General features: G+C 41.2%; 1 protein-coding gene across 11 annotated transcripts in view; it reads right to left on the bottom strand.

Annotated features, from left to right (window-relative positions):
* Window positions 1-21,792, bottom strand: part of LOC135091114 (uncharacterized) — a 544,598-nt gene that overhangs the window by 361,144 nt on the left and 161,662 nt on the right. For 7 of the 11 annotated variants that reach the window (XM_063988513.1, XM_063988533.1, XM_063988522.1 and 4 more), the window contains exon 4: window positions 10,260-10,350. In XM_063988513.1, the coding sequence (XP_063844583.1) occupies window positions 10,260-10,350 (91 nt within the window). Of the gene's footprint in view, window positions 1-10,259; window positions 10,351-21,331; window positions 21,460-21,792 lie in introns of those variants that run through there. The other 4 variants (XR_010262355.1, XR_010262352.1, XM_063988552.1 and 1 more) reach the window with 2 other exon arrangements.

Raw genomic sequence — 21,792 nt, 5'->3', positions numbered from 1 at the left:
TAATTCCTTTTCTCCTCTCCTATCCCTCACCAAACCAATCCCCCGTCTCTCTCTCTCTCTCTCTCTCTCTCTCTCTCTCTCTCTCTCTCTCTCTCTCTCTCTCTCTCTCTCTCTCTCTCTCTCTCTCTCTCGTGGCAAGGGTCAGAATTTACCTACACTCATTATGAAGTCAAATCGTTCTACGCATGTAACTTACTGACCTCGGCAGAACACACCTCCCTTGGCATAGTTCACTACAAGAAGGACTAGCTGTGCATGTGCGACAGGTACTTAACACCTGCGAGTTACGACAGAGCTAAGAACCTGAGGAAAGGCGTGATCCTGTAATAATGTATGCTCCTGAGTTACGATGCACATACCAGACTAACATGCAAAAATGAAACCGCCTGCAACGCGTGAGCAGACAACCGTTTCCGCCATTCAGGGCCTGAGTCGCCACTGCTGTAGTGTACATACGCACGCGGCCACGCCTCACTACTGCAGCTGATCAGGCATGAACCTGAGGCACAACCACAGAGGAAGGAGGTATTGCCATCATCATCCTGTTTCTTCACGCAGATCAAATAAAAATAAAACAAAAGACAATCAAACCTTGGCTATATTTACCGACATTGGAAGATGTCTCTGAGAAGCTTTCTTTTACACTAATACATAAACCTACTATGCCATTTGTAATATTGTTCAACCTCATGCCAGAGCTCCAAGAAACTACAAAGCCAAGAACGCAATACAACTTCCCCACCCATAGCTGTCGCGCGACCCTAAGAGTGGCCGCACAGGAATCATTGCTTCCTTCATCCTTTCACCGAGACGTGTGTTCGCCTCGCGACAGTTGGAAGTGTGCAGTTACTGAAATGGACACAAATCTATCAGTGGCCGAGACTCGACTCCGGTTTGTGCCTTCCACTGGTGGCAGGGAGAGTGCTGACCTCTCGTTGGAAACATTTCCATCAAAAAATAATAATTGTCGTTTTAGTGTTTCCTTGTTGATGTTATTGCTGCTGTTGTCATTACAACAGTGTAATATCAACGTTACATAAATTCGCAGTTAAAATGTTGCTTTCGATGAAATGCAATAAGGTGAGGCACGAGCCTGATTGACCAGTACACACTGAATGCGTGAGAATCGGTGTGCACAACGGACGTGCCGGCAAGACGCCTTAAGACAGGAGGGCGCATGCCGCTCACTGAGTCACGTGGGTGATAAAAGAGTTTTATTAGAGGCAACGGAAGGTAGCATTATTCTTGTATGAGGAGCGGCAGTGTGACGCATGCAAGTTGTCATCCCGAATTCCTCAAGTGACGTCCTCTAAACACATGGATGCAATTTTGGCCTTTGTCTCTACATCTTAAATCATCAGTTTCACTGATATTATTTGACGTCTTGTCCGGTAGGGAGTCACTGGAAGTCTCATCACTATACATCCAGGTACAAAAATAAAGTAAAAAAAAAACTATAAAGAACAAGAAGTAGACAAGAAGCACGCAGGCACATCGCGTGAGAATAAAAAATGAGGTCGAGCCCAACAAGGAGCTTTGTTGTCCTTTGCGTGAAGGGACGAAGGCTATTTTTCCTTGCCAGGCTGCTCAGCTCTGTCGAGAGAGAGAGAGAGAGAGAGAGAGAGAGAGAGAGAGAGAGAGAGAGAGAGAGAGAGAGAGAGAGAGAGAGAGAGAGAGAGAGAGAGAGAGAGAGAGAGAGAGAGAGAGAGAGAGAGAGAGAGAGAATGAAACGAGCTTCGAACGTAGAATGTAAGATAGATCCTTTCCTTTTCGCAGGGATTAACAAAAGGCGAAGACAGACGTGCAAGGCAGTGTCAACAAAAGAACAATTTAATGTGATCGATGACCATCTGCGAAATGAAGAGAGGCGTGAGCGAGACGTGCACGGCTCCTGTGACAGACGAGAACATGGGTGCAGACGTGGCTATTCGTGTGTGTGTGTGTGTGTGTGTGTGTGTGTGTGTGTGTGTGTGTGTGTGTGTGTGTGTGTGTGTGTGTGTGTGTGTGTGTGTGTGTGTGTGTGTGTGTGTGTGTGTGTGTGTGTGTTGCGCGTGCAGCACGGTATGACTTCTATTTTTTCTTCCATGAAAAACTGGTAAAGCTGATAAAAAGCAAGGTAGTATTAAAAATAAAAAGAAAAAGAAAAGGAACAAGGCTTAACATACTCGAAAAAGTAATAACCTTTGAATGAAACAAAAGCAGAGTGCTAAAGCAAAAACACACGTAAAACGAATAAAAGGCAGAAACATATATAAATACACTCAAACCAACTTTTCTGTACCAGCGAGGAGCGAGGTTGGAGGTATTATGCATGAGCGTGAGAGGACCAAGCTTCAGGTTAACACTCCGCGGAATTAAGAGTTTAGATAGGATTTGCCAAACTTCTTTTCCAGCTTGTGACGAAATGAAACTAGCGAAATAACGGAGTGGGTGGAGAAATGCAGCGATTTAGCTAAACCTGTGTGATGAGAAGGAAATTGAAACGAACTGTATTTGAATTCAAGACGAAACATCAACAAGGAAAAGAGAACTAATGACAAAATTACTTCTCACTTGGTACAAATGTTATGCCAAATCTTCAATTTTTCATCAGCGGTACACAACGAGCAACGGAAGACATGTTCGCTCGCGCTGGTGGGACGAATCTGTACAGTAGGTCGCCTTTAAAAACGAAGTTTAGTATCCATAAATGGTGAACATGAATTGATACTGAATTATAGTGAGGTGTTAAAGAGAGCAGTGGGGGGAATTTGGGAAGAGCAGTGCCAGTCTGAGGGCTAAAGATATCAAGGACCTGCCTGCCACCTCAATGTAAAATATCTGACTTTTAATTCCTTCTTATTAAAAACAATGGTGATTAAGTATAGTGATTTTATAATGGAGAATAAGTTAAGGAGACAGAGTGAATTAAAAATAAAAGTTAGGGAACAGAGCGAATTGGAAACAAATCATCATCACTTTTGTTACCTGTTAACCACGTACTGTTTCCCTTCAAGACGTCACTGTTTCCCTTCAAGACGTCACTGTTTCCCTTCACGACGCCATTGTTTCCCTTCAAGACGCTCCTGTTTCCCTTCAAGACGCTCCTGTTTCCCTTCACACTCGTGTCTTCCTCCGTTATATTACATGCGCGTCCCGTGTTCACGCCTCCTCGCCTCCACCCACTGTGCTGAGCTTTGTAACTCTACACCTTTGCTCTGTGTACCGCTTCCCACTGCCTGTCTTCTTCCCCACCGTCACCCCCATCCCCTTGCAATCCACCTGCACAGGAGCTCCTCGTCCCAACACACACTGATAAACCCTTGGAGTTAGTGGTCTGATAAAGCTTTCCCCGCTCACCACCACACAACATGGTTATTCAAGACGTCTCCCACACTCCCTTCCCTGTCTTCCCTTTCACTTTCCCTTGGCCGCCGGAGACAAGCAGGAATTCCTTAAGATGTGAGCAAAAATGTCTACGTATTTACATAGTCAACAGTGAGCCGCCCTCCCACCAGGTGTCTGCTTGCCTTCCCGTCCTCACCACCTTCTCGAGCCGCGCGGGGAGACCAAACTCATTTCTTAACATTCTTGCATGCCTTCTAAGTTATTTGCATGAGTAATGGTGTATTTTGACTAAGGTGACGTGCATCCTTCTCACTTTAATACCTCCTTGGCACAATCTTAACAAGCCACTCGCCAGATTCTATTCTTAACTCGAAGGAGCCTTTCGCAAACGACTTTCTGAAACACTGAAGAACGCGGAGAAATTGCGTAATAAAATTGCCCTCACGGCGTGGAGGTGCGCTTAGTACATCAGTTAGTACGTATGTTGGTGTAGGGAAGTAGGTACCCCCGCCTTTACTATGATACGTCTCTCCAGATCAAATAGAGTAGTCTTTTCTGAGAAGCCTCGTAAAGGTCAACACACTTCAGTTTAGTGAGTTAGGTTAGGATTTTTTTTTTTCTGTATCTTTGTTAATAGCTGTGAATTCGTAGCCATATCTGCCACATTTTTCGATCATTTATTCTAAGCCTTTCAGAAACGTTCGACAAAAGCCTCCCTTGAGAGAGTGACCAAGCCAACATGACCACAATAAACACTTCCACCTTTAAACGCCGAGTATTACCTATTGTCTCATCACATTCCTCGCGTGCAGGAAACCCAACCTATAAGAGCGTCTCCGGCTTAAGGGTGTCGTTTTCATCGCCGCCTGCCACTCTATGAAGACCTGTGTGAGGGAGTGCTTACTGCTGATACTGATGGTGAGGGGAGGTTGCCGGACATGCTTCTCGTAGGCACTCAAATGGCACTCAGGTACGGAAACAATGCCTTACAATCTCTCTCTCTCTCTCTCTCTCTCTCTCTCTCTCTCTCTCTCTCTCTCTCTCTCTCTCTCTCTCTCTCTCTCTCTCTATACATTACAATAACTAGAGTACCAAAAACATAATAGGAAAAGTCTACTAAATTCTCATAAAGATCCTTGACTTAAAAATATTGGCTGAAGGTGTCGTAGTTAAGGTCTATAGTGATTAATTACAAGTGAACGAGTTGATTAGTTTCCATGAATACACACACACACACACACACACACACACACTCCTCATGCAAACGTCTGCGTGTAAATGTAAATATAGATACCCAATGATACATGACCTCACACTTCAATCCAAATAACTTGCCACAGTTCTCATTAAAAAGAGTCAACTTTTCTCTCACTTTTCAGCTCTTCTCAAGGATCTGGTGATCGGTCATAATCTTTAGCTTAAGATGATCAGAAATTCAAGACACTTAATGAAACACGAGTCATGGTGCTGAAGTTCATGGGGCGGATGAGAAAATAAAAGGTTCAGTCACATGAGACCATCACAGAATCACCCACATATCACCTATTGATCAATCCTCCTTACATATCTACTCATCTTCATAAGTACACACCATGGCTACCTTTCCACCCCCAGTAGCGCCTTGCAGTGACACGTGACTACAGCGTACATTCCTAATATGTTTATAATGCTTCACGGTCCTCCTCATTAAAGGGGAGCACAAACTCACCGCCCACCCATTCTCGGGAGTTTGGCCGGGGAAGCTCCAAGCACACCTCCAAACTCGGCGCGTGATTGGTCAACTTCCTCCACCAGCCAGACTCACAGGCTTCCCCTTGTTCTCCCTCAATCAGGGCTGTCTCTTACTAATACGAACCAACGAGCACGATGGTTCCAGGGATTCTGCCACGCTCCGTCTGGAATTGTGCAGGGACCCAGGAGGCAACATGGAAGAAAAGTGGTATAAAGGTAACTGAGGTACATGACGTGAATGTAGTCAGTCAGTAAGAAAAATAAATATCAAGGGATCAAGGGAAGTGTTAAAAGTTAGGTAATCTCTAAACCTGCAGGAATCTTTAATTTCCTGATAGGGTAGGTGTCTTGTAAAGGATGTGAAAATACATCACCAAGAGAGAAAGAGAAACGCTGTTCTTAATGGTGCTATTATTTCACCGATTCGCGTCAAGATAAGGAAGCAGAGCCAAGTGCCGCACCATCCTTCACAACTCGTGCTTAAAAACTTGTATCAATGGGGTACATCGTTTTAGGTGCACTGGCTTTCCTTGCGTCGCCTTTACCTTGAAGGGGTCATGCTGAGCCCTGCGTGATGTCACTGTCAGTTTGGGCAGGAATCCCAGACGGTTGGTTCAGACACCTCGCAGCGACGCACACAGACTACTGTAAAAAGTCTTAAGCTTCCTCGTCACGAACGCTCGCCCACGAGGCACTGAAAGATGCAGTCTCACACCGTTCCAGCGGCGGCTTTCCTGGGTAGCAGATGCGGCGAGAGTCCACCGCTAATGAATGGTGCATCACACGCTGATAAGAAGCTGGAAAAAAAGTTTATTCAAAACTGACTGACGCTGGGGAACTTTGATTAGAAACATTTCGTTCCGGCAGGAGGCGAGACACGATTTTTTAATTCTCAATACCTAACTTGCTTTTAAACAACTGGATGGACTGGAAGGTTTTAGTATCCGGTAGAGACATGATTAGCAGAGATACTAATTAAAATTCTTTTCATACAAATTCATTCAATTAACTGTCCGAAAAACAACATAAAAGAAGATTCAATCACAATGTATTCAATTACTTGCATATTTGTATATTTGTTGAATACAAAGACACTTGCCTCAAAGTGCTGAGAGAGTGCGACGGCGGCGGCGACTGCTGGCAGGCTGTTTCGGTTCAGTCACGCACACACACACACACACACACACACACACACACACACACACACACACACACACACACACAGGATCGTCTTGCATCAAACTCTCGCTGCAAAACTCCGAGGACATGAAAACGAATCTTAAAAATGGCGATCGATGATTTACTCAAAGCTCCTTTCATGTGATCGCATCTCCTCCCCGAGGCTTCCAATCGCCAGCGCACCTACACCTGCCGGGAGTGTCGGCGAATTAATTACTGAAGTAGACTCCGGAGACTGTAAGCCATGTAATCCTCTGGTCTTTCAGCTTGCCTCGACATCCTCCTTCTTCACTTACAGCAGAAGCGGACGGGAGACTCAGACAAAAGAAAATACACGCTGCACTCTAAAGAACTACTAAGTTAAATGAAAATGGAAATGCGGAGGACAGCGCTCACCTCCCTTTGCACTCCACTTCCGTTTTCCTCGAGCAAAAGAAAATGATCCATGACCTCTGAGTTTAGCCTCAAGTTGACCAATAATTCACCGGGCCGTCGACACTCCGCCAAATTTCACTTATTTTTACGACTTCGAGATACCGAGACGTCAAAAAAAGTGGGTCATGTGGGAGCAGAGATGGAAACATTAACTTTCAGTTGACACTCTCTCTCTCTCTCTCTCTCTCTCTCTCTCTCTCTCTCTCTCTCTCTCTCTCTCTCTCTCTCTCTCTCTCTCTCTCTCTCAGGTCCCATCACACAGCAGCGTCACAAGTCTTTCCACTTAACGCTCTTCTCTCAGCTCCGTCACAGAAAGAATCTAACTTCCATTTTCTTTTTTTAAATCCATCATATAAACACAAACGAACAAAAAAAAAAAATCTTACGAACCATTTCAAAACCAACACGCATTTGAACGAGCAGAACACAAGAAAAAAATGTACAAAAGAAGACCAAAATAAAAACAAGAACCAAAATGCAAAATATATCAGACTTCTTGCGGCAAACCAGCAAGTAACGAAGTAGTGAAATCTGCACTATAAATTCTGGCAGAGCAAGACTATTTACATTTTTTTCCCCAGCGTGTTATTTTTACATTTCAGTGGTGCCCCTTCACACCACCACTCCCTCCCTCCTTCCCTCCCTCTCTCCCTCTCTCTAATGGGTAATGCAGTGCACGACTCTGTTTCTTTTCTTTCTTCTATTTTTTTTTCTTTATCCTCTGCCTTTTTCCTCTACTTCTTTACCTCCTTGTGTCCATTTTCGTTGTTTGTGTTTTCCTAATAGGGGTCTGCTTTTCCTTTACTTTTTCTTTTTTTTCTGTCATTTCCATTTCTTGTTTTATTTTTTATTCCTTTCTCATAATTTCTTTCCAAGCCTTTCCGTTCTGTCTGCGTTTCCTCTCTATTTAAATTTTCTTTCATTACTTCAATCAACTTCATCATTTTCCTCATCAGTTTTCGTTTTCCCATGATCCTTCATCTCGATTAAATTTCTTATTTTCTTTTCTTAGCTTAATCTATTTTTGTACGATACTCTCACTTATATTCTCCTAACGCATAAGGTAGTGCTGTTCTTTCTCTAATATTTTCTTCTTTTTACTTTTTTTTCGTTAGAGTTGATGTTTTTCTCTAATGTTTTCTGCTGACCTTTTTTTCATTTTCTTGTAAGAGAAAAGTTACCTCGCTTTATTCTTCCCTGCCTCGCGCCGTACAGCACAGACTAAAGGTTCAGTACACACGCTTTAGACATCAACACAATTCCTGATATTTTATTGTACTCGCTCTCGTCTTACCCATTATTATATATCACTGCTACTACAACTGTCTCCACCTTATCCTCATCCTGCTCTCTCTCTCTCTCTCTCTCTCTCTCTCTCTCTCTCTCTCTCTCTCTCTCTCTCTCTCTCTCTCTCTCTCTCTCTCTCTCTCAAATGGCATTAAAAATTTAAGCTCACACAGTAATCTCCTATCTTATGCGGCATCTCATCCAGATTAAGTGTTATACTGGTGGCCTCCCTTTCTACCCTGGGCACTGCGTAGAAATGTCTTTAGTAGTGCTTATTGATTGTATTCATGACTATGGTATGTGTGATGACTGCAATACTGCACTGTACTCATCATCTTATCATAGACGTATTATAAGCAGGAGGATGGGGAAGGAACAAGCCCTGAATCATCCAAAGTACAAAGTAGTTTTATTTTTTATTTTTTATCATAGGTTTGAGCGAAGAGTTCAGCTTTAGAGATCTTACGCATATTTGGGTTCCCCTTTTCCAAGCGTCGTGCCAATCCTTCTCCATCACCCTCAGGAACCCAGACATCCTCCTGCCAACCTTCATGACAGTAACATCCTGACACCGTTCCCCCCTCCGTCCAGACTCCGCCACCAAGGATCGTTCTAGCCCAGGACACGAGTCGAGGGAGCCAATAACATCATGCTTTCTAAATGTAAAATAAAACGGAGGCTCAAAATCGGAGGCACGAAAGGCAGCGCAGACAAGCCCAAATCCAAATACACTTAGTTGAAAAAGAAGGTCGCTTTCCGTGTATGCCAGTGATAATGCTGATGTTTCTTTCTGGTGATCAATCATCTTGTGGTATCATATCTGTATACTCTCTTGAATCTGACACGTTTTTCTTTTATTTTCTCTTTCTTATCTTCTCAAGGATCCCATTTCTACCAAAAGACGTGTAGGAGGGAACATTAAACTCCATCCTCAGAAAATGGAGCCACCCAAGCTTATGTTTGGCCTATTTTATTTATCTATTTTTTTTTTCAGCACTGAAGACTTTAATATTATAACCGCTATGTAGTCAGTTAGCTTTACTCGTGTTGTAATTAACGCGTCAAAACCACCGCGAGGGCTTCAAGCAACGTTGCGACACACCAGATCGTGAAGAAAATTTAATACTTCTTTCCACTATTCAGTTTTTTTTGGGGGGCGGCCAGTTTTTGCTCTATCTTCGTGTGTGTGTGTGTGTGTGTGTGTGTGTGTGTGTGTGTGTGTGTGTGTGTGTGTGAAATATTCTCATTTGGTATTCAAACACATTCAACCACAGCACCTAAGTTAATGTGCACACGTATTCCACACAATTACTGGAAATCAATGAAATCGCATTTGTAGCCAAAAGTTCCTGCCAAGTCCTTGTACAATTCGAATAAAAAGACGATTAATTGCATCACTAACGGTGAAATAAACACTAGATCACTATTCATTATAGCAAAATACTAATGCCATAAAATATATTAAAAAAAATACTCGAGTGCATTCACCTTTACATTCATAAAGGTTTCACAGTATTTGCATTCCATTCCCTAGTATTTCTTTGCATTCTTATTCTTAGAAATATAAACTATTCGCATTCCTGATCCAATTTTTAACCCGTTTGTCCACAGCAACCCTGGCATGTGTTCAGGGAGGGTCGCTGGAGCGGCGCTCCTTTGTGTACTAAATGCGTATTGAACAAGTTTCACAGCTGTTGGGACTCCCACTTCAAATATATTGCATTCTCTTCCCTCACTCCCTCGCTCCCTCCCTCCGTCCATCCCTCTCTCCTTCCTTCCCATTTCCACAAGCTTCGATGACAGATGGGTCTTTCATCTCGCACCTAGCTTTCCTCAGTAACAGCGCGATGCTCGGTTAATAAACACACACACACACACACACACACCTACTCTGAACGTTTATATAAACTCTGCTTGGCGATGGCTTTAAAACAACAAACATATGGAAAACATAGAAAATAATGTACAGGTATAGAGAGGAATCCATACATATAAAAATAAAGACAGATCAGATAAAGAAAATCGCCATGGAGCACAATGCTTCATCTAAAAACGGAACACAGTTTTGCACAGTATTGCTGTGCTCGGCGCCGACTCCAAAGTAAATGAAAAGTGTGAAAGCAATAACTGGAAATAAGAAAAAGGAAGAAGAGAGAAGCGTGACATGTATCGATCACTTCTCTCCACTCATTCTGGAGTAACGCTACCGGGCGTCACTGCCACACAGACTACCACTGATTAACCAGTGCCGCCATCTAATAGTAAAAATTTGTTATAATTAATATGAAGTCACTACTCACTTGACGACATGCCGCCCACTGCTTGCCTCTCCTCACTGGCTCTCCATGGCGACGCTTCACACTGAACAACACGTAGTATGGTACACTTCTTCTGAAATAAAGAAAAATAAATAAAAGAAAAAGGATCACTCGTACTTATTATCCACTCTTATCCCCTTGCATCAGTCACTCAAGTCAGTATTAGTCGTGGCCAGAAATCCCATCACGTCTTGCATTATTCAATCTCAACTCTTACCACTATCATCCTATTTCGTTAACCTTCAAATCACCGTAAATATTGTTCGCACGGTGAAAGGCTAAAGAAATATGACACTCTTTCGTAAACCTTCATAGCACTGCAAAGATTATTGACATGGAGACACGGGAGAGGAGGGAAAGGCAATGGAAGGTTAACTCTCTCTCTAGGCTACAAACTATTTAAGAGAGTTTAGCAGAATTTCAGTAAACAAATATGATCTTGTTCGTTAACCTTCATAGCGTTGTTTGGGATGTTTGTACGAAGAAACATTACGGAAACGAGGAGTAATAAGTTAACTTTTTTTTTAACTGTCTAAGAGAGTTTAACACACAAATATGACCACAAATATGACTGTTTGCATGGAAATTGAAAATACAGGAGAGAAAAGAGAGATAATAAAAGCTTAACCGTCTTTTTTTCCAGGTTACGGAACTTCAAAAAGTTAAGCACAAACTAAAAAGTTGTGTTATAGATAGAAAACTGACTAGAAATTAAAGTATTAAGTCAGGTAATCCACAGAAACTCTTACAAAATCTGTCAGTCACAAGTTAATAATGCTGTATGCTTCACTCAGACTTGGCGCAGAGGACCAAAGCAACCATCCAATTCGCCTCTGCTGGGCCGCCTTAAGTTTCCAGCGTCCTTAACTTCCGCAGAGGAGCAGGTCAAGGAAACTCCCGGAAGTAAAGTATAACATTGACCTCGCCTCCCCTCCTCACTCTCAAGACTCTGCCTACTGGTACAGGACACGGAGAAGCGGGTTATTGAAAATCTCTATATAAAAGAAATGATTTCTTTTCGTTTGAAGTAAAATGTATCGAGGGTAAAAGTTTTTAAACTCGTTGATCTCTTGAGAACATGAAGAGCATCAATTCTTAATATTTGTAGCATATTGATCAGGATATATTTTAAAAATGAAGCGGAAAACGTGAAAAATAACCCGTGTCATCATTCCTAGGACGAAGTAAAAATAAAAGAGGAAGGTGAAATGCTGAAATGGTAAAGATGAAAAAAAAAAATCGTGGAAGAGAGAGGAAAAAAAGTGAAATGCTGAAATGTTGAAGGGAAGATCAAAGAGCACTTGACGCGCCAAAGTGAGGAGCTGTTCACTTTTACTCACAAATCAGGAGCATCTTGGTAAACAAGATATATATTGAGAGGCAGGATATACTGAGAACAACATGGAAGAAGACACACGGTCGCAATAACGGGACGTTTGAGTATTGAAGCAGAGAGAACAACGACCATCTGCTATTGACCGGCAAAACTATAAAGAAACGGGATCCTGAAAAAAAAAAGTGATTCTGAGCCACGACATCCACTAAAAGTTGGTGAGGAGAGGGTTACTGGGGGGGAGGGTCGCTGCGCCCATCTAGCCGACAGAAAAAGTGAAGATCTAAGGAGCGCCAGAAGTAACATAAAAACTATAGGAAGAAAAATGCCCAGCTTTGTCAGAGCTAAATGTCAGGATCAAAAGAGCCATATCGAGAAATCACTAACGACGAAAAATATGTGATCAAAGAAGTACATTTTAATATTGACCTATTGCAGTAATGATGGCGTCCCTGAGAAGCCTGCGCGCCGAGGCTTCAATAGACGCTCACGACATCGCTGTTATTGTGCAGGAAGGAAGAAAACCCGTAGATGCTATTAAGAGTTGAAAGGAGATGGTAATGACAACACTACACTCACTCACTCACTCTCGATAAAACTCTTCGTGTGTTTTCTTCACTCCAGTATTGCAAAGAAGCGGGTGGAAAGTCTAAGGCAGTATAAGAAAGTCTAAGGCAGTATAAGAAAGGTGTCTCATAAGGCTCGTGATCACTGAGAAAACATCCGAGAGCAAAACAACAAGAAGAAAAACATGTACAGATAAAACTTTCTTGTCATCTTCATCATCACCACCATCACTATCCTTATCATTAGCCATTACAGATGTACCGCTTATAATAAAACACACCAATTACTGAATCTCTTTACGGCACTGTCACCATCCTCATCCTCCTCACCATTCTTCATTATCGTTATCATCACTCGCATCCTTCTCCTCCTCATCACCATCATCATCTTAATCATCCTTCACCACCACCACCACCACCACCACCACCACCACTGGCCATAACTGGTGTTCTGGTCAGCACCGCCAGGACACCACCACCTTCCCAAGCCATTCCCTATGTCCGGCACCATAAACCACTGCCAATCCCTGCTTCCAAACTTTTCATATTCATCTTTCCACATGTTGTGTCTCTCGCTATAACGCACCTAGTATCTACTTTGTGATCTAGTGGTGAGAATTTTTACTCTATCTGTTATTTGCACGTGTTTTTCTCTCATGAATCATTTGCTACTATGTCTACTGGCGCTCTCGTTGCCACATGACCAGCATTTTCACTCTTCCATTTCTGTTACTGGTAAACTCGGGGGGATCGTTTCCTGTTCTGTATTTCCTCCTGCTTACAACATGAACTGCTTCGAAAGAGGAGTATCTTGACACCTCGGATACTTAACTGCCTTCTCTTTCGGTGCTCCTGATCGTGAGTTCTTTAAGGGAACGGCATTTGAGATTCTTTTATTTGTCTACTTTTTCCCCTTGGCCGACATCCCCCATACGTTAAGGAAAATTAATAATAAAAACAAACAAAAACATGTTAAACACCGTTCTGCCGTACAAGGAAGGCGCCGGTTGGACTTAATAGAGTGGAGCCTCACCCTGCCTGTTAATCATAGGGAGCAAACATTAGGAGGCTCAATACTGAAAAAAAAAAGATGTAACTGATAAGAGACTTTTCTTTCAGCCCCTATAAACCCGAGCTAAGTGTATAGGAAGTGTGGGGTGCATAGCAGAGTTAAGTCAATGGTACTTTAATTCCTGCCTTCTATTTCTGAAATTACCATATTTGATCTAGCAGGGCATACTATCAGTTAAAGCCTGTGTGGGTGTTCCTACACCTAACATATATCAGAGCAGCAGTAGTACCACCACCACCACCGCCACCACCACCACCACCACTATTTAGCCAGAGACAGCCAGGAGAAAGGTGAAGTTCAGCACAGAGAATTCGTATGATGTAAAGCTTAGGCTAAGTGCAATTACTATATTTTCAGATGTACTTTTTTGCAGGCAGCACGAGGGCCATCAGGGCAGCACACTCGGTGACACACTCGTTCATCACACTCATAACGCACATACTGTACGCACAAAATAATTTTCAACGTAAAAGAGACTCTCCTTTTTGCACTAACATGAAAAAAAAAAAAAAATCAACTGCAGACTTATGCTACACGCTAATATGACGCTGCTTCTCTCTGGACATGGCAATCTTTATAATGCTTCCTGAACGACCTGAAAATATGGGTAATAATGACAACATTTTACCTCCTAAATATGTCAAGAATTTAGGAGAACAATAAATCGTGCTAATTGATGCCCGCATTATTTAAACTGCGAAAAAGTCAGAGGGAATATTTATGTTTGGAATATGTATGAAAGGCAAATTTACACATTATGAGGCTAATCCATGACCAGTCTCCCATAACCTGAATTATTCCTGGCCTTCCCTGCAAGCGAGATGGGCGCGGTGACTGACAGACGCGTGGGGTGTGGCGGTAATAATGATGCCGGCCGTGGAAATAAAAGTGTTACTGTATTTTCTAACCATCATTTTTTTCTTTTTACACAAGAACGTGAGGAAGGCTAAAAAAAAAAAAAAAAAACACCAAGCCTACACGTGGCAGTCACAGTACAAAATGTATCTACCTTTATCCACCTATCTTCCCCATCAATAATTTTATCTGATGGTTAACCCTTTTTTTTTTACCCATAGATTGCTTTAAGGTGGAGAGCAACGCCTGTAAAGCCTCCGTATGGGTCTCTCAAGGATTTTCCACACTGAAGGTTTAAGCGCTGGAAAATGCAGTCAGAACGTAACACATGCGTCCAGGAATTCGCCAGTATATAATAACTAATGTGTCCGCGAATTATTTTTTATCGGTGTGTGATGACAAAAAACCTGCCCATAAACCTATCAGTATATGAAACTTGTTATTAAATGCGCCCATCATTTCACCAGTACTGTACGTAATGACGACGGTAATTATATGTGAATTCATGGGTCATTCCAGGTCTTGTGATAAACCTGTCACGTAACACCAAAATTCCCCATGCTGAGAACTGATACAGATGAACGCGCCTCCAATCCCTGCTACACTCACCCACTGACGCTAAGTTTCTGCTCCTTCATCCACACTTGCTTGTCTCGTGTCTAATATATTTAAGCAGATATCTAACTCCAGATTATATTATGAAACTATTATAGATTACTTCCTAGTATTCTTGAGCTGCCTTCTGACCCATCAAGCTAAGGTACACCTATGGTAAGTGACGCCACCCGAGGGTGTATAATTCCGACCTGCTTCCTTGTTAGGGACGAATTACTTTGTGCTCAGGAATCCCGGAAGTGGCTGCTTTTTAACAGAATTCCACACATTTTCCCCAATACTCGATATGAAAAGTTCGGTTTCAATTGAGTTTTTCCTTCAAGTATCAGACAAAAGACAGTATTCATCCATACCAGGAAACTCAACTTTGCATATGAGAGCTCATACGAGAGCTTCCCTGCGACTCCGGGCTCACGACTCTTTATTTACTGAAATTACAAATATATATAAAAGATCTGACCAACTCCTGCTTCCATCGTGACCTCTGGCCTGCAACCAGATATATATCCAACAATTTCTCTTTGTATCTTTTCTCCTTCACTTCAGTCCAGATGGTACCATTAATATCTTTTCCATTTGTAGGACGTGTATATATATATATATATATATATATATATATATATATATATATATATATATATATATATATATATATATATATATATATATATATATATATATATATATATATATATATATATACACACACACACACGTGTGGAATTCTGTTAAAAAGCAGCCACTTCCGGGATTTCTGAGCACAAAGGAATCCGTCCCGGACAAGGAAGAACGTATATGCTCCTGCATTAGAGCATCTCCCACTGTTCACAAAAAAATAAAAAATAAAAATTGTTATACTGCTCGTTGTCAGCGTGATCAGAACTTTGGAGCTTCTATTACCTTTCACCTCTCCTGGTTGATATGTGGTCGAACACTTTACTTATCCTGGAGCATACCTCCTCTAATCCCTCAATATGTCTTCCTATTCCAGTAAATTCGTGCCTCTCCGAAGTTTTCAAGTGACTCCCGAGTTGAAAGATTCTCAAACATGTATAGCTTCGCAAGCCTTCTGTGAGGCTCACCAAGGGAAGCACACATTAATGATGATGTGTCTGTCTGAAATAAATATTTTAAAATATTTTTGAAATATTGTTACGGGTGGCTCAGGAGTTTACAATATTTACTTTCTTCCAAGGTACAGGCGTCTATTGTTCTTGTGTCCTTCACTTCCTCCTTATTCTAATTAATAATCATATTCTTACCTTTGACAACATGCATTATTTCATCCCACAAACATTTAGTCTTGCTGCGACATGAGACGTGTTTCTATCTTTCCTTACAGAAAAGCACACTCATCATAATATTTTAAATCTATTCACTCTAACATCACTGCTACAGTTTCCTCACATTTCATTTACATATTCCTGGCTTTACTTCCTTATACGGTGGATTATTATAGCTTTCCTCTGAAGCTTTTGTATAATCTTTATTTTTCTTTTTTTTTTATAAGAAAACAGCATATCACAGCCTCGTAGCGCAGAATTAATCCGGTAAAGGAAACTAAAAATTCTTCTTGCAGATCCTTATCCATGTAGCAGAAACTGGTCATTCTGTGTCACCCACACAGTCCTCCACACTGCCTCATCGCTGCTAAAGTTTTATAACCACACTTTTTCCTTCCCCCCTTCCCCTCCTTGCACCACCTATGCAGTGACCATTTATGCCGCCTATTTTTCTACCCATTCACATTGTTGGCTCCTTTACCATTATATTAAGGGTTAGGTATTAGTTTATTATGCTCGTACTTTATACATATTTGTCGTTTCCGTTAAGAAAGGGTTATTAATACCGATGACTGGCTACCTTGTATAATATTCCTTTACGTATCAAAATTGTTCGATATCCCAATACATATCAAAATTATATATCTTATAAGTATCAAAATTATTCTGTAAATGAAAAAAAAAAATAGTACATTGGGCACTCTGAGTTACAACATGGACGGTTTAGAGTTGCTGATCTAAAAGCAAAGTAGGAATGTAAATTCTATCGATGAAGACCCAAGTAAACGTTTTATTTATTATCTATTATTTGCGTTATCGTGCAGTAAACGTCAGTAGACACCAAACATTTAGCAAGGAACATATAACCCAATGCAGCTTCAGAATTTATCGAAGACGGAAAAAAAATAAAAAAAATAAATAAAGTACCAAATATATACAAGAGTGTATCTCTTACTTATGGCGAAAACACTCAATTTATCAACGTATTTCTCCTTCCCTCTCGTGCTACCTCCTTGCATCCTTTCCTTCTTTTATTCCTGTCACTCTTACCACAGTTTCCTCCTCACCCTTCTTCCTTACGCTCTCCATTCTTTAACTTACCCCCTCTCCACTCCTCCCTTCCCCTTCCCCTCCCTTCCCCTCCCCCCCGCCCTTCTCGTACACAAGCCCACTGGAGGAATTCGTAGTCTTAATAACTTTTCCGAAACAGAAATATTCCCCGCGCCAGTGTTGGTGGGCGAGGAATGCCTGCACGGGAATACTTCAATGGGGAGGGTAATATTTCTCCCGCTTTTACCGACATCTATGGAGGGAAAATAGCCACGGCGCAGCTTTAAATCCTCCAACAGACACCTGCCTCTCCCAGAAGAATCCGTGGAGGAGAAAACTTTCCGGAGTGTTTGATGCGTCGGGAAGGACACAGCGAGGCGAGGCGAGGCGAGGCAAGGCAGGGAAAGTGATTTAGCTATTTTCTACTCTATTTCTCCGTGACTTCCAGGTTTTCACGGTCGTATATTTCAAGGCTCAGTTGTAGCAGGGAGTATCACAGGGATTAGACAATAACACTATTTACTTGGAATGGACTTCTAACTTATTAATCTTCAGCCGAGTCATGGTGAGATTTTTTTTTAGCGTACGTTTCTGCATTTGTAACGGCAGAGTGACGGAGGACTGAACACGCAAGGAAAGTGACGTTACTCGGGATATATCGCTCTATAAAGAAAACGTGCGTCCCTCAACACGAGCACCACTTGAGCGCCATGAAAGTGGTGGTATTTTCCTCCCGGAGTCATAAGAAAGAGAACGTAGATAAAGGGATTCCGTCCTGAAATTTATCAGTACCAAGAGAGAGAGAGAGAGAGAGAGAGAGAGAGAGAGAGAGAGAGAGCATGAATTTAACGTCAGGAAGGCAGTTTTCCATTAGAGGTAAAATTTAGCTATTTGTTTAAGAAGTCACTGCTAAAACCAAAAGTATATGGGGAGCGATGAAAGTATAATGCAGCAAGTAAGTAAGTGGGGTATCAAATATTTATATGGTCACTAACAACTCTATAATGATTAATAGCACCGTACTATTGAAACACGCCAGGAACATTTGGAAGCCTCCCTCCAGCCCAGATCAAGGCTTCACATCGCGGAAATCGCCAGGTAATTTAGTGTCTATATACGGGCGAGTGATGCTCACTATCCCAGCATAAAAAAAAAAAAAATGGTGAATTCCAATGAAATCTAAAATAAATGGAAGGGCCTGCATACGTCCATCCATATACAAATGTAACGAATATAAATGTATGCAGTGAAGCTTCCATACAGTTATGAGCAGCAAAGTTCCATAAAACCTTAATAATAACCGATCGTATTTTCCAAGTTCAATATTTCAGACCATTTCCACCTCGCTACACTCAATGGTTCTCACGCTAGACCGCCCACATCCGGCTTTTGGGATCATCCGTTTACATAAGACCAGCAAGTGATGCGCGATGGTTGCATGGAAACACGGGAAAAAAAAACATGAAGGAATATATACTTATGTGAAATTAGAGAAAATTCAATCCTTACTTAACAAATGGCTTCCTGTGTTTGGTTATTCACCATGTACTGGAGGGCGCAATGGAAGTATGAATGGTGTTCCAGTATGTTCTTGCCCATCAGACTATCGCCACTGAGAAATGAAGACTTACTTAGCTTTCTTTTTTCTTTCTAAGAGATCCAGTAATAGTGGTGGTGGTAGCAGTAGTAGTAGTAGTAGTAGTAGTAATGGTGGTGGTGGTAGTGGTGGTGGTGATAGGTGGTGGTGGTAGTGGTGGTGGTGATAGGTGGTGGTGGTGGTGGTGGTGGTGATAGTAGTAGTAGTAGTAGTAGTAGTAGTAGTAGTAAAGTGGTTTGTCCCCTTATAGGAGGCATTAAAACAACAGTAACAACAACAAAAGTAACAACAACAACAACAACAACAACAACAACAGTAACAACAACAACAACAACAACAACAACAACAACAACAACAACAACAACAACAATAATAATAATAATAATAATAATACAAATAATAATAATAATAACAATAATAATAATAACAATAATGTCTAATGGTTTTCCTTTGATTTTACACGTACTTCTTCCTGCTTTCTGAATGGAACAAGAGTATGCAACAAAATAACAAAGAAGAAACAGTAAAATTAATGGTGTGTGTGTGTGTGTGTGTGTGTGTGTGTGTGTGTGAATTCCGAAAGTGTTCCCACTCACGTCACTTTAAGTACTTAACTTTTTACAACGCTCAGGACATGTGTATGAAATATGTATGAAGAAATGTACTGAAAATATACACAGTTTCTCACAAAAGCGTCCTCCTGAATACGAAAGTGTTATCATATATCATAAGAAGAAAAGAGTTTGGGTTAAGATTTTTTTTATTTTTCATACCAAGGTGTAGTTTTCTAAATGCCACTAATAATCCGCCTAAATACGTCCTCTGATGAACTTATTTTTAAAATACAGCTTGCTGTGTAAATATTTGGTTCATCTCAATTTCAGTTACCATGAATATTGATTTTTAAGGTCATTAGATCATTACTTACATCTTGAATCAATATAATATGACATACATAACTAAAAAAAAAAAAACATACAAATCTATTTCCATTCTGCTGTGTTATTAGAACTATTATATTTCTAATGGCTGTAGCTTGACTCAATGTTTCTTGTGTACAGCAATTCTTGTGCCCGTTGGTGGGATCATGAGACAATATTTCCTAACTATCTCCAGTTACAAATACTAATATGAAGACTTCCACGGCAGTACACTGGGTCAGGACAGTCTTTCTTCCTAACACCGCAAACATATAACTAAGCCAAGGTCACGATTTCAAAACATTTTTTTTCAGGGTAACTAAGCCTATAAGATAAAGAAATATATCAATATTAAATAAATAAATAAACAGAATAGCAGTAGCAGTAGTAGTAGTAGTAGTAGTGTTGCTAGTGGTGGTAAATTGTTGTAAGCAGAAACAGAAATCGCAGTGGTAATAATGGTAATAGTAATCATGCAATATTAATAATGATGAATTATAATTAATTATTATGCATTATAGCTAATTGCTATTTTCATTACTGATGAAACTTTCTGTACAAGTTGGAAAGTTAATCCGTTATAGTTATTATTATTGTTCCTCTTGTTGTTGTTGTTGTTTCTATTGTTGTAGTCGTTGTTATATTCTTACTTCTGCTTTTTATCGTTATGGTTGTTGTTATTGCTGTTGCTACTATCATTACAATTATTCCAAGTCAAAACTTTACATGATAAAAATAGTCAATGTATAAAACTACGCACTTTAGCAGAGTATGCATTTACGCTTAAAAGAAAGAAAAAATGAAGCTGCAAAGTTCCTCTATTCTGTGTGGGCTGCGTCTTTCCTCGCCTTCCTAACAGGCCTCGGGACAACCCCACAGGAGGAGAGGCGAGCAGACTAGAGGATACCGTCTAAGTACATCTAAAAGGATCGTATACTTAGCTTTATTTCGTACATTTTAAGTATTACACAAGCTAATGAATGTACTATAAAAATAAGTAGATTTAGCGCAGTAATTGCCTGAGTGTGTAGCGTAAGTATGCTAATAATGCTCATCCTCACCGCTGAACTTTGTAAAATACGATTAGGAAGATTTCTGTAGAGTGGGACACATTCACAAGTGTGCTAGAAGGGAAGGAGAAAACGTGTGGCTGGCGATGCTCCTGGTGGAAATAGAAGTGCCGGCTTAGCGCTATGGAAGGGGAATGGGGAAGGAATGGCATGGGAGTGGTACTTATGCTGAGGATGGAGCAGCGGAGCATGTGACGGTGGGGATGGTGGAGTATGTGGTAGCGGAAGGAGGGAAAAGAAAAAAGTGCGAAAGTGTTCATGGCTGGAGATTATAGTACCAGATTCTAAGAAATGCGTGTAAAATGCTAGGAAGAATCTTGCGACCTGATGCACTGTGGATCCTGTATAACAAAGGCTGAGGGTGAGGCTGAGGCAGAGAGGCGCGCAGCAGTAATCTACATCCTGGTACCGCCACCATCAAAACCACTCCAGTAAATAATTGTCTCTAGGCCGTAAAACTTCCAAAACTAGACACCATCGGTTTCGGTTTACTTACTAAAATTGATGAGGTTATATTACTGTACAGTCTTGTAAAATGCAGACCTGATAAAATAAGTATTTGGTATGATGGTCTGGCAACTCTGGCTTCCCGGCTCTACTGCGTCATCTGCGAGCTAGAGAGACTACAAAAATTTTTCACTGCGTTCCTGAAAATAGTTCCGTGCTCTCTCATCACGTACTCAACATACCTACCGGGAAGTTGGGAGCAGGGTTCGGATAAGACTTCAACAATGCTGTTCCACCTTGATCACAGATAGAATTAGAGACAGCAAAGAGTACGACAAGCGAGTGCACCTCACAACAAGCCCACTGACACTAGGTGTGAGTGGGTGGAGTGAGCGACTCGCAGTACTTTGGTTCTTTATCTCGACACCGCTCGGTACATGAAAGACTGAAACAGGACGATTGGTAGAACGGAGAAAGGTTTTATACTATGACAATGTTGGTGTGCAGAATGAATCATGGATAAATACTCGTACGTGGATACATGATTGATAGACAAAGACAGAAAAAGCTAGAGACATTACTTTTGAAAGAATGGTAAGCGATCGATGTGTATCACGTCCTTACGCAGAGTATCAGTGAGTGACTCATCAACAGTGCTCATTTGTTCTGAGTTGCCGTGCGTCACTACCAAGTTGTTATGATATGTA

Source organism: Scylla paramamosain, chromosome 3 (assembly GCF_035594125.1).
Source record: "Scylla paramamosain isolate STU-SP2022 chromosome 3, ASM3559412v1, whole genome shotgun sequence".
Taxonomy (NCBI): Eukaryota; Metazoa; Arthropoda; class Malacostraca; order Decapoda; family Portunidae; genus Scylla; species Scylla paramamosain.
This window is presented reverse-complemented; position numbering and strand designations above follow the sequence as displayed.